At 50.8% G+C, this 13,482-nt stretch overlaps 1 protein-coding gene across 1 annotated transcript; it reads right to left on the bottom strand.

Annotated features, from left to right (window-relative positions):
* Window positions 1-9,529: 9,529 nt before the first annotated feature.
* ARL4C (ARF like GTPase 4C) lies at window positions 9,530-11,498 on the bottom strand (the record flags this gene model as incomplete). The annotated part of the gene is made up of 1 exon (XM_079709992.1): window positions 9,530-11,498. One exon carries the CDS (start codon window positions 11,496-11,498, stop codon window positions 10,920-10,922), a length of 579 nt encoding a protein of 192 aa, XP_079566118.1. The 3' UTR covers window positions 9,530-10,919.
* Between the last annotated feature and the right edge of the window lie 1,984 nt (window positions 11,499-13,482).

The following is a 13,482-nucleotide window of genomic DNA, read 5'->3' as shown; positions in this document are numbered from 1 at the left end:
AGCCCCTATAAGCACAAACAGACAGACCAAACAAAACTAAGACACAAACAAAAACTAAGAGGAAGTCTGCCATCTCCGCAGTGTACTGGGCAGAACACACATCAAGACAGGTGATGCCCTGCCAGAGACTCACGGGTGGGCAGCTGCACTGGCCTTACTGAGTCGGTGTAACTTGAATGGGAGATACTTTCATAGAATGGGTATGAGCCACCTGGAGTCCCCCCGGCTTAGGGAGCTCTGAGGTCCATCAATATTTCAATAATGCCTTTGAGGGTATGCTTCCTATCACTGCCTTCTATACAGATTGAATGGTGACCCTCTGAAAGATGTGTCCACCCAGAAGCTGTGACTGTGAACTGGTTTGGAACAAGGGTCTTTCAGATGCAATTAAGGCTCTTGAGATGAGATCGTCCTGATAAGGGGGGAACCCTAAATGCAATGACAAGTGTCCCAATAAGGGAAGAGAAAGGGAGAAGACACACAGAGGAGAAGGCCAGATGAAGACGGAGGCAGAGATTGGAGTGATGTGCCTACAAGTCCGGGGACGCCAAGGGTGGCTGGCAGCCTCCAGAAGCTGGAAGAGAGGCATGGAACAGATTCTCCTCAGACCTTCTGGAAGGAACCAACCCTGACAACACCTTGATTTCAGACTTCTGGCCTCCAGAACGGTGGGACGATAAGTTCCTATTGCTTTAAACCCCCCAGATTGTGGCCCCTGGTTACAGCAGCCCCAGGAGCCTAATACACCTCCCAAGACAGGTGACTGCTGGCTGACCCCCAGCAAGCCCTTTAATCTCAGTCTCATTTTGCAGTGTGGATATAATTATATACACCTGCCAGGGACACTGAAATTTTAAATAAACTTGATGACCTCGGAGAGGCATTGCCCTTGATGTCAAAAGATCAGGAGGACCTGGGAGGATCTGTGGGCAGATGCACTCTGTGATGAAGAGTCAGAAAGACAAGGGGACTGAACGAGACCCCTGAGAACAAAGCCCTAAAACCCAGAGGGAACTGTGCACGTGCAGGCTCACTGTCACCAACTTTCCAGATAAGCGGCTGCTTGTCATGTGGTGTCGGTTCTTGTGGAGGGGAGGGGATGGTGCATGGCGCTCGTAACAGCCAGCTTCGGTCAGTCAGCAAATCAACTCTGAAATCTCAGTGGCCTGACATGACACAGGTTTCCGTCTAGCTCATGTCACAGTCGGTGCCAGCTGAGCAGCACGACCCTCCTGGGAGAAGTGGCTCTGCTCTCTCTCCGGGCTGTCCCCATCTTTCGCTTCCGTTATCTCGGAATCAGAGGGGAGCAACATCACGGAGAAGGGACGGCCCCTCAAAACTGCCCCATTTTTTCCTTCAAGTCACACTGGGGAGCATCCGTGGCCGGGTCCGCCCTCAATCCAAGCACAGGAGCGTGCAGGGAGCACGGAGGCTCTGCCCCAGTAGAGATGCCGGGAAGCAGAAGGGGTCGTGCAGAAGGGAGCGGGCACGAGCTGTCAGCCGCTCCTGCGACGTTGCGTCACCTGCTGCCGTGCAGGTATCCATAGGCTGGTCAACTATCTTAACATTCTGGGAATTATATGGATCCTCTTGGACGCCAGGAAGGTCATGGCTACTGAGGGGTGTCCTGGAAATGCAACAGATTGTACTCCAGGCTGCACCTAAGTCTCACGAATACCTGGGGCCACACTAGCAACCAGCCAGTATGGCTGTGCCCCTACCCGTACCACGTGCTGGCAGAGCCCAGGCGATATTCACTTCATGGGGCAGATCTGTGCATTTTCTGTGATGTAACAGCCCCCCAGGTAAGTGCTGCGTACACATATTTGAGAGGTGCTGGTTTGGGGAGCCCTCGTGCTGTCCTTCCGAGCTGCCATGATGGGGACACTCCACCAATTATGAGCTCGTTGATTTCACAGATATTCTGGAACATCTACCATGTGCAGAGCCCCAGCTCCGGGCTCTGCAGGGCTGCCTCAGGGTAGGCACACAGGTTCTGAAGTCAGCCTGCCCAGATTCAAGTCTCATTCTGCTGCGTGGCTGTGACCCTGGCCATACACCCAGCATCTCCAGCCAGTTTCCGCATCTGTGAAACGAGGGTGATGACAAAAATAATTCCTATCTCATTATGTCTATTGTGAAATGCAAATAGGACATCGGCCCACTGTATTTAGTTCAGGGCTTGGCCCTATATAAGTGGTCACTAACTGTTATTGTGGTTGTCTATCTATCCACTTGTCTGTCTGTCTACTGAAGGCAGGCAGCAGTGCAGGCAGGATGAACAGACCTACCTCATGGTCTTTCAGGGAGGATTAAAGGAAATGACTCTGTAGAGTGCTTGATTCACTGGCTAGCATAAAACGAACATCCCATGAATGGTAGCAATTAATATTATGCTAATCATTTCTTTTGAATGAATGCTGGTAAAGGGCTTAACATTTGATGGCGTTCTCAGCTGCTTACTCTGAATTACATTCAAGGTGTGCTGCACTCTCCTGGCTGGAATGTCCTTGGCTCCATGGTGGTATTTATTAAACCAGGAGCTGAGTGGAGCTGGCCATCCTTCCATCCCCCCAGCCAGGGCCAATCCAGGCAGGTTTCAATGTGCTTGTGATCTGTTGGCACAGAGGTGGTGGAGCAGTTTCTGTAACACAGCAGCTCTTGTGGAGTGCCCTAGATATTTTGTACCATCAAGGGCTGGTTATGGTGTCTGATGGATCTTATCAGTTGAGGATTTGTAGCTGCAGGTAGTTGAAATCTCAAGTAACGGGTGATGTGTTTGTTTACATAACCACAAGTCCTGAGGTTGGGCAGTCCCAGGGTTGGTTATTTCAGCAGTTCAATGACATTAGCTAAGACTCAGGTTCCTTGCATATTTCCCTTCTCCCACACATCTTCAGTGTGTGGGCTGGCTCTCCTCATGGTGTCAAGATGGCTGCAGCCACTCCAGGCATCACATCTTTATTCACTGAAATTCAGAGGAAGCAAAGGAGAGCTACATGGTGCCTGTGTCTAGCTTTAAAACCTAAAGAAAAATTCCTGAAGTCCATCCACTTAATCCTCTTCAAAAAGACTTTTCCTCTAGTCTCATTGGTCAGAATCATGTCACATGACCCTTCCTAAGCCAGTCACTGGCCAGAAGAACGAATTAAATTCATGGTTCAGACCAATCTCCCCTTAAACTTGGTACAGGGTCACTTTCCCTGAGCACATAGCCATGAGGCAGAGGATGTCTCCCAAGCAAAATTGAGGTCTGCCAGCAAGAAAGAAGACAGAGGCATGGGGACTTCCATGGCAGGACAGTAGTTAAGAATCCGCCTGCCGATGCAGGGGACACGGGTTCAATCCCTGGGCCAGGAAGAGCCCACATGCCGCGGAGCAACTAAGCCCGTGCGCCACAACTATTGAAGCCCATGAGCCTACAGCCTGTTCTCCACAACAAGAGAAGCCACTGCACTGAGAAGCTGGCGCACTGCAAAGAAGAGTAGCCCCCGCTCGCCACAACTAGAGAAAGCCCGTATGCGGCAACAAAGACCCAAAGCAGCCAAAAATAAATAAAGTAAAAAAAAAAAAAAAAAAAGGCATGGGTGTGCATGGGTTACCCACAGTGTTGGCTTCAGAAGCCTTTACCTTAAAGCAAACTCTTCAACCTCTGATCTCATCATCCCGACTACACATACAGATGCCGGAAGAGCAGAATTAAGACTTAGAGTGAGTTTCAGGAAGAAGCGGTCATTATCAATACCTCTGCAGGAGATTCCAATTTTATGGGAGAAACCTGAATCCAAGACAGATCACACATCTAACTTTAGGGTCCTGGGGGTCCACACTAGGATTCACATTTGTCCCAGGATTTCTAGTCAGTTGAGGTATCTCCTGGGAAGAGCCCCATGCAGGGGACTAGAGGGCTGAGACACCCAAGAGAAGCTCAAGGAAACAGTCAATGTCAGACAAGAAGCAGGATTCTAGGATGGGCCTGAGCCAGCCACTCAGATACTCCCTAGGCTCTCAGACATCTGAGTCCCTTACATGTGCGAGTAGACCCTCCCTAAGGAAGCATGCACTGAAATGTCTGTTGGACACTGAGAATGGGGCGACACACGTAGGGTCAGCAGTGTTGGGGACCAGCGGTTCTGGCTGCCCTGCTGATCCTCACTGCCAGAAGGTCTATGAAACAGACAAGAGGTCGGGGCAGGAAAGGAGGAAATGGAGGAAGCAGCGGTCATCAGCACAGTGACCACCCCCCAGGGAATCTCAGAAAGAGCTGGAGAAGGAGACTGATGGAAAAACAGAGGTCTTCAAATTATGTGAATCAGGACACAGAGTAACAGGTTATTATTTCTAGTTTTACTCCAAGGCTCATGTGGCATGAAAAATGGGACCATGGTTGGAGCAATGACTTTGGTTTCACATTGGAGTCAAACACCTCACTTGATAGTTTAGCTCGGACTCACCAGCTAGAATATCAGGCTTCTGAGGACAAGAACCATGTTATAAATCTCCCTGGTACCCAAGAGTGGAGTGTCCTCAGTACAATGGAGGTCACAACTGTTGGTGGATAGTGTTTTAACAGCATTTTTTACATGATGAATATGGCATCACAGTGTACTTCAAATTACATAGCAACGCAACATTTCATCTATGGATCCACACATATACTTGTGAAATAATCTGTTGCAATGGTCATTACTTACCATGATGACTTTTCAATTATACATTGAAATTATTTTAGCTTTTATGAGACATGGGCATTGAAAGTAATTGCACAGGGAGTTAGCATTTCAGGAAATGAATATTATCAGGAGTAGCCAGTAGAATGATGAGAATTCTGCCAACAGCAGATGTAAGGAGGCTTATGGTCCCCAACAGTCACTTGATAAAAACTTCCACTAAAGGCTCTATGCCCTGAATCTCCCAGGGAGACATGTTTTCCTTCTTGAAGCCTCCTTTGGTTGACTCTGTGAGGCGGAAGTTCTCTTATCAGTGGTAACGAAGAGAGAGTCCGTGATACTGGATTTGTCCAGAACAGCACGAGCAGAACACCCCTGGGAGCCAGGACAGCGACGCAGAGAGAAGGGGCCCTGTCCAAGCGGAACACACGTTTACAAGTGTCTCAACTCGTCTTGCAGGTTGGACAGTGCTTTCTATTACCTCATGTTATCTTTAGAATCACCCCGAGGGACGGGCAGAGCAGGCATCCTCAGCCTCACAGGGTAGCGGCGGCAGGGGTGGGGATCTAGGCTGAGAGGTTAGCTGACTCAGATCCCAATGCGGGAACACTGATACCCGCCAGCCTCAGGGTCCGTCCCCTGTGGTATATAAATGCCTCTCCCTGCGTAAGGCAGGGAGCCATTGCCCCCAACACAGTTTCTTGAAAGGAATACCAGAAAGAAAATTCTTCAAGGATGGAAACTGGTATAAGAGGGATAGTGTTTTTCTAGACACTGGGCTGTGTTCTCTAAGAAGAGAAGGCAAGGTGCTGGCATTGGGGCCAGGCCTGTCAGTGTGAGTTCTGGGGAGGAGGTGGGAAGTGGTGGTCCCCCTGTCAGGAGGGTGCAGGCAGGTGATGCTGCAGCCGGTGACACCAACCTCCACCCTCTTCTCCCCGGATGCAGAGTCCCAGCTTTCTTCTACTCTATGCGCAGCAGGCCAGGGAGCCTCCGAGGGCTCAGCCTCGGGGTCTCAGGGACCCGTGGGCTTCAATCTGGGCTCCACCCTAAACAGCCAGTGACCTTGGAGGAGGGTGTCTAATCTTCGTTAACCTCAGTTTCTTCATCTACAAGTGCAGATACCATTGATTGATTAATTTATTTGATGCATGAATTGATCTCTTGGGACTCTTGGGAGGAAAAAAGATCAAGCAGGTAAGACACTGAGCATGGGGATGGTGCCCAGCCCACATGAAGTGCTCAATAAAGATTAGCAGTGGCTATTACCATGATTACACAGGACTAACGGGAATAGAAACAGAGCTGTCCTTAACATTACCATGTGACAGCAATTTTAATTAATAAATGCAAAAGAGATGCTTGTCTTCTCAAACCCATGCTAGAGATGGGTTAAAAAATGACTTGTTTCGGTTATTTCTTTCATGCCGTGCTGTCACACAATGAGAGTACCTCAGCACAGAAGTTCAGATCATTCAAAGAAACACCCACGGCATGTTCTGAAAACTTAGGTATGGTAAAACCACACAGCTCTTTCATTCTCACTTCTAATCCTGGGGAAGAAGCCACATGCCAGTTTCTCAGATACCCTCAGTTTGCAGTTTCCTCTTAGAAACTGAAGTTGCCCCACTCTGAAGTTCAGAAACCATGCAAAACAAATGTATAAAGTGCTCCATTGTCTTGTGCAAATTCTATTTTAAAAAAGGTTTCAACTGAGCCAGGAGAACCAGAAGGAGAAGGCTGTTTTCCAGATAAGACACAAATTTGAGGAGAGAACAGAAATGCCTTCAGTTTGTCTCCTGGCAGGCCAAGGCCAAATTGTGGGCATCAGATGTGCACATGGCAGCAGAGGAGGAAAGGGGAGAGGTTAGGTGGACAGGCTGAGAGCTGGGAAATCAAAGGGGATCAAGTTCTGGGGTGTTCTTACTGTTTTGATCATTTCAGGCCTTTTATCTTCTGCTTTTTGCACACAATTTGTCCTTCCTTACGACCATACAAATGTGACATCAAAATAGCCTATGATGTTGGTACAGAATTGTTCCAAGAGTACAGGCCCTGGAGACAAATGTAAAGGCACAAAAACAGTAACTCGAGACACCTACTGTCTATCGCAAACACTTACAAATGAAGAACCAAAACTTTGGGGGGGAAGTTCAAATTGGGGAAAATAAGGCAGTGGCTTAGGACTAAAATTAGCCTTCTCAGTTGTTAGACGTCAGTGCATTTGTACTTACTTTCCTGGAAAACATAAGATGAACAATATCACCCAAGTACCAAGTATTACCTGGCTCCTTGGGGATTCCTTCGTTAAATTAAGGTTAAATTAAGGTTGCACAAAAAAAAAAAAAAAAAAAAAAAAAGAGGGTTCCAATGTTTGCTTCTTTTGATTTCTAATATTTCTACTCCTATAAGCAGTTTTTAGGTTTCAGTATTTAGAAATGGCATCTGTGCCCTTTTGATGTCATTTGACTCCTAAACTTTAGCTTCTGTTGCACAGTGAACAGTAAAGGCAAGCCTTGCTCAGGTGCTTTACAAGCACTTCATGTGCACTATACTGTTTCATCCTCCCAACAACCATTATGAGCCCATTTTACAGATGGGGAAATTGAGGTCCAGGGGCTGAGGAACTTCAGCAAACTCATGGGGGCCTGAGCATGAGTCAGAATTTGAAACTGGCTTTTTGGCTCCAGAGTTAAGACCCAGCCAATCAATGAGTTTCGTTGCTTAATGTCTGCTAAGGGCCTCCATGAGTTACACTTTGAACCAGTCAGAGGGTCTACCGATTCTGGCCCAATCACTTTTTCTTTAGAAAGTGGACCTTTTCCCGCTGTTATGTACACAGCAGGACGGTCTCACCACACCTTCTATTTAAGAGGACTCCGGTCTTGGAGTCTCTCTGATGGGTTCAAGAGTGATGGACTCAGCCCAGATACCAAGAGAGCAGCCAAGATGCTGAGCAGCGTGGTGACTACTCTGCTGTTACAGTACCACACAGATGTTTCCAAGTTTACATAATCAGATCATATATTTGACGTGATTAACAATCATGACCTTTTTTAATAACTGAGAGGCTTGGCGCTGGCTGGGCATTAAGGCCATTTTCCTCAAGGATTTGTGAGGACCACTGACAGGTATCATAAGGGGGACAGGCACACAGATTCCTGCATCTGAGCCTCTAAATCTTCCATGCAGGGAAGGGCTAGACACTTAAACCAAAAAAGCAGAGATGATTCATCCAGCCCTGGGCCCCATTAGACAGCAGAGACCATCTTGTGATCCATCCCACCACTCAGGCCTAGAAACAAATAGAGGCAACTTGAAAAACCATCCACAGACAATTTCCCCAAACGTTTGAGCGTATAAATAATTTATTTCTGTTCACAGGATCATATAGGCATATAAAAGGGAACGGGAACCCAAAGAGGAGGGTGATCAGGACAGAGAATTACAGCAGTAGAAACGGAAACAAACCAGGAGACATAGTCCCAACACCATGACAGAGATTTTGTGAAGAGAATCCTTCAGAAACAAAACTGGCCTCCCTGTGTCTATGAGAAAACATTTCAAAAGCTCGTGTGGGGAGGCCAACTTCCCCTATGTGGAGCCCACTCATTCTCCAAAGAGCAGGAGGCATAATAAATCAGACGGCTACGTTGGAGGGGACTCTCCGGGTGACCGCTCCAAGGTGATTTAGCCTGTGTTTCCTCCATTTGGTCAGAGACGAAATGGGCTATTATTTGGGCAAACACTACAGAAATCAACTGAGACTCAACTATTGGTTGCTACACCACAGAGCTCTACTGCACAAGTACTAACAGTTGACTGCACCCTTAAGTACTGATAATGCAAAAAACAAAGTCATTTCACATCATTGGTAAAGCATGAGAGGGTCTGAACAGTGATCTTGAACCAAAGTATTGTCAGCACGAGAAGGTTACAGTATTTGGCATCTGCAATGTCACAAAATAAATATATTATTCTCTCAATAGTGTGGAACTACCAAAATGTCAAAGTGCTTAAGAAATTGTTGCATGTGAAGAAAATAAAGAAAGATGGATTTTTTTTTAAATAATTCTATACAGAATCTTCAGATGATGGGACCAGCCCATTTAGAAATCAGTGACTATGCTGTCGATATGTAAACCGAAATCCTGCAGGCTTTTCAACACTGCTCAGCTATATTTTCTCTATTGAGTTTCTACAAAAAGACCAGCATTGGAGGGGTACCAAATACACGGACAAAAGAGAAAAGGGTGATGGACTGCTAGGTTTCTTCTTTTAAAATATTTCATAGGAGAATTGGGTTTCAAGCAGGAAGCCGGGACTTCTACCTCTGGTTCTTAAATTAACTTTCTGAGTGCAGTGGAAAATAGGCATGGATTATTTGACTATCTCACATGCTCACACACATGATCATTCTCAATTTCTAAAGGCCTCCTTCGCCAAGAAATTTATCATAGTGGGGGGAAAAAGCATAATTCCACCTGTAAACACGGATTCAAAGAGGAACTCAAAATCACACAGGAAGCGTTAAGTTTCCTGTTTGATACTGTGTTTCAGGGTAATTGACAGCTTCTGCAAACCAAGACTCAGTCCTGATTATAAAGGATTTTTTAAATTACATTATTAAAAATAGGTATTTCTTCTTCTTTCACTTTATCTATTTCCAAAGCCTCTTTCAAGTAAACGTGAGGAGCCTGAGGACAGGTGACCATTACGTCACAGGCTTTCCTTTATCTCAAGCACTCACTGTGTCTGCATTTGCTCTGCAACCAGTTTCCACAAGAAGGAATTAGAAAGGACCTCCTTGTGCTTCTCCCTCGCCTTTAAATCCATGCAATGAGGTCGGCTTTTGCAACAAGGTGGGCTTTTATTTGTTGGTGCATGACATCAAATACTCTAGCGAGACATTTGTAATGAAAATACTGAAACCAGATAGGCCACAATGAACCAATTAGAAATCTGAACATGTCACCACTTGCAGTGTAAAGGAATCTAAAAGGGCAAAGTCTTTTTTTCCTAAACTGAGTATTTCTAAGGTGAGTATTCATTCGTAGCAGATTTAAAAAAAAAAAAAAAACATGTCTGAAAACCATAACCCATCATCAAGCGGTTAGGATTACAAGAGACATCCCTTGCCAAACCCCGCTTGTCATTCAGCACACATCTGCAGCTGGTGTGCTCACACAAGCCAAACAGTAGGCTAAGAGAATTTAAGATTCCACACATATGGGTCTAGAAATGTATGCCGATTACACAGTGCAGAGGGAGGTCCCTGCATCTACACACACACTGCATTCAGCATTGATGTCAAGAGCCTTACCCTTTAAACACCTTTAACTATTCTGCAAACAGAAAATGTATCATTGGCCACCACCTCCAACAGTTTTTTGTTTTTGTTTTTTTTTTTCTAATTTTTTTTTTATTGGTCTCTTTGTGTGACAATGACCTACACATGGACAGAGTCCAAACCATCTGGAAGATGTCTGATTCCAGGCTGAAAAGCAGTTCTCAACATAACTGGTCTTCTGAAGCTACCACAAAGCACCAGGAAAGGGGCATTCTTCACGGGCATTCCCCAGAGGAGGTCAGCACAGTGCCCCGTGCCTTCCGGCTGCCGTACTGTTCCAGGCAGTCCTCTGATGGCCCAAACCAGCACCTCGTTTGGGCCCAGGGCAGGACAGATGAATTTTCACAGGGGCCTGCCCTGTAACATAAAATTGTCCAGCTTTCACAGCCCAAGGAGAGGCTGTCCCCCCCACCCAGCACCTCCCACTGCCACCATGCCCCCAGGCGGGTACTCCCGGGGTTCTGGGAACCGCATACCTCAGGAAATTCACAGGTGCGATCCCCAGTGAGGGCTGGGAAGCCTGAACTTCTGGCCCTGCTGGAGTAGGAAGAAATCGCTTTTGTCTCTGACATCTGAGCCTTCCAACCTGGGCCAGGAGGGCATATGGCAGGACCTGCACGTCCACTCCCCAGTGGGGCCCCCAACCCTTTAGCAGCTCTGGCGTTCAGACAAAAGGTCCCCTGAGCTAGGGGTGGCGGCAGGTCGAGCTCAGGTTGGCAAGTCTGCCTACATACCCAGGTCGAGTCCCTAGTCCTGCATTCCGCTTTAAAAATTCGAAGCGTCGCTTTGGTTCGCTGTCTTTGTTCGCGGGAGCGGGTTCTCGCTCGGCCATCCAGCCTTTCATTCATTCATTCCTGACTCGCTCGCTCGCCCCCCACCGGCTCGGAACGCTGCCGCGCGCATTACCGCTTCTTCTTCTGCTTGAGGGACTTCCTGCGTTTCAGGATCATCTCATAGAGCTTGTCCATGCCCTCGGTGAGGCCCTCGCCGATGATGGCGCACGCCGGCTGGACGTGGTAGGTGGTGGCCGGGATGAGCTCGTGCAGCGCCAGCTGCTTCTCGATCTCGGCCACGGGCAGCGACTTGGGCAAGTCCTGCTTGTTGGCGATGACGAGCAGCGGCGTGCCCTGGTTCTCGGCGAACTTGGTCACCTTGTGCAGCTCCGTCTTGGCCTCCTCCAGCCGGTCCACGTCCACCGAGTCCACCACGTAAATGATGCCGTCCGTGCAGCGGCTGTAGGACTTCCACAGCGGCCGCAGCTTCTCCTGGCCGCCCACGTCCCAGAAGTGGCAGCTGATGCCCTTGGCCGTGCCGTTGCTCAGCTTGATCTTCTCCGTGTTGAAGCCGATGGTGGGCACCGTGTTCACGAACTCGTTGAACTTGAGCCGGTAGAGCACCGTGGTCTTGCCGGCCGAGTCCAAGCCCAGCATGACGATGTGCAGGGACTGGAAGGCCGAGATGTTGGAAGAGATGTTGCCCATGGCTCCTCGCTGCGGCGCCGGCCACTGCGGCTGCGGCGGGAGGGCGCCGCCCCCCGAGCAGTTACGGGCCCAACGCGGCTGGGCGCACCTGGGCCCCGCCTGCCGCCCTCCGCCGTCGGCACCGGCCGAGCCTCGGCGTCCCCGGGGCGCAAGGCTCGGCGCGCTCAGACGCCGCGGCCCCCGCGCCCGCGCCGGCTGGGCATCGCGTCTCTCGGCGGGCTTTTGTCTCCCGTGAAGCCGCCTCCGCTGCCGCGGCGCGGGATGCTCGCGCCCGGCGCCCTCCCCCGGCCCCGGCTCGCTCTGCGCCTTTTCGGGCCGCGCCCCCGCGCTCCCGCCGCTGCCCGGGCTCTCCGCGGCTGCCGGCTCGGGGCTCCGGGTGCCAGGCGCTCGCCTCTGCCTGGGCGGTACCGCCGCGGGGCTGCTCCCGCTCCCGGGGTGCGCCTCGGAGGCGCAGGCGGGGCGTGGGCTTCCCCGGCTGTTGCTGCCGGCGCGGCCGCCTCGCTGTTCCCACCGTCCCCTCGCCGCCGCCGTCGCCGCCGCCACCAGCCTGCAGCGGCGGGAGGGCGCCCGGCTCCGCCCCTCGAGGGCCCCGCCCCGCCTCGCCTCAATGGCCCCGCCCCTCCCGCGGCCCTGGGTGGAGCGTGGACCTCCCCTCGCGGGCGGCCGCTTTCGCGCCCTTCGGAGCTTTCGAAATCGCCGCCGGCGTCCCCTCCCGCGCAGCGCCCAGACAATGGGCCCCGGAGCAGGCTCTTCCTCCTCTGCCCACTGACGCATCTTGTAAAAATAGCTCCCGGCTCCCGGAACTCCCCGCCCCCGGATCCCAGGCCAGCGGGACTGCAGCCATGGGCGGTGCAGCTGGCCTCGGGGAGCGGGTCCGGGGGTCTAGGCTCCGTGGGCTTTGGCGCGGCTCGGAGTCCAGGGCAAGGCGGGCCGGGGCAGCTCTGCCCGAGGGGCTGGGGAGCGTCCGGGGCGGGGGTGAGAGTGCCCCGCCGGAGAGAGAGGGGAAAGGAGGGCGCTGTCCGCAGTGAGCCGGCCCGGGCGCGTTTCCACTCTCGCGCGCTGTGCGGTGCCCAGGACCCTGGCCCTTCGCGATGCCCTGGCTCGCTTCCCTGCCAGAGCTCCAAGGGGCTCCACCGGGACACCGCCGCACTTGGGGCGCAGACCTGTGCCCAGGGTGCCCCGGAGGCCTAGCTTTATCCAAACCTCGGCGTAAGGAGACCCTGTCTGCCCCAGATAGCTCCGACGACTCACCAGTCCCAGACAGCCCCTTTGGCTGCCTTACTTGTGTTTCCACCGACTCTGCTGACATGCCAGGTCAAGTGTTAGCATCTCGGGAGAGCACCCTCTACCACTCTACTTTGAGACCTGAGAATCACCTGCCCACAGGTAAACCACTCCTCCTGCACTAGGCCCTGTAGACGCACTTGGGCCTGAAACAAAGGGTGTTAGGAGCTTGGAGTCGGTGGCACCGTAGGTAACAGACGCCAGTGCCCAGTCCCCGGTTTCCACATCCCCTCACTCCAATTCAGTGGTCTTATTCTGGTTTGTAAACACACAACCAAGGCTCATCCTCTCCAGGTGCCAAGGAAACTGAGCGTGCATTTCAGATGCACACAGGTCTGGGGCAGAGCTAGCAGCAGAGGCAGAGTGGACGGTGGCTTCTTCCCAACTCCAGCTTATGAGGCAGAAAGATGAAAATGGTGTCTAGGGGGCTGGAAATGAAAAAACCATGTATGAGTAAAACCCAAAATGTTATAGAAATACTTTCCTTTACCACCTTCGTTTCACAAGCTATGATAAAATAGGCAGTTTTGTTGGTATTGAACCATGTGAGAAGACCGCATGCAGATGGCAGGACCAGCCATCCCTCCTTTGGACGCCCCGTGGTGGCAGCAGTTTCCCAGACTGGGTCCAGGGCTGGAAAAGGCCTTGTGGATCATTCTGTCCAACCTGCCAGATGAGGAGACCAAGGCCCGGGTGCTTG

This window comes from Hyperoodon ampullatus (genome assembly GCF_949752795.1).
Source record: "Hyperoodon ampullatus genome assembly, chromosome: 8".
In the NCBI taxonomy this organism is placed as follows: Eukaryota; Metazoa; Chordata; class Mammalia; order Artiodactyla; family Ziphiidae; genus Hyperoodon; species Hyperoodon ampullatus.
Note: the sequence above shows the minus strand (reverse complement) of the source record. Positions and strands in the feature narration are given on the sequence as shown.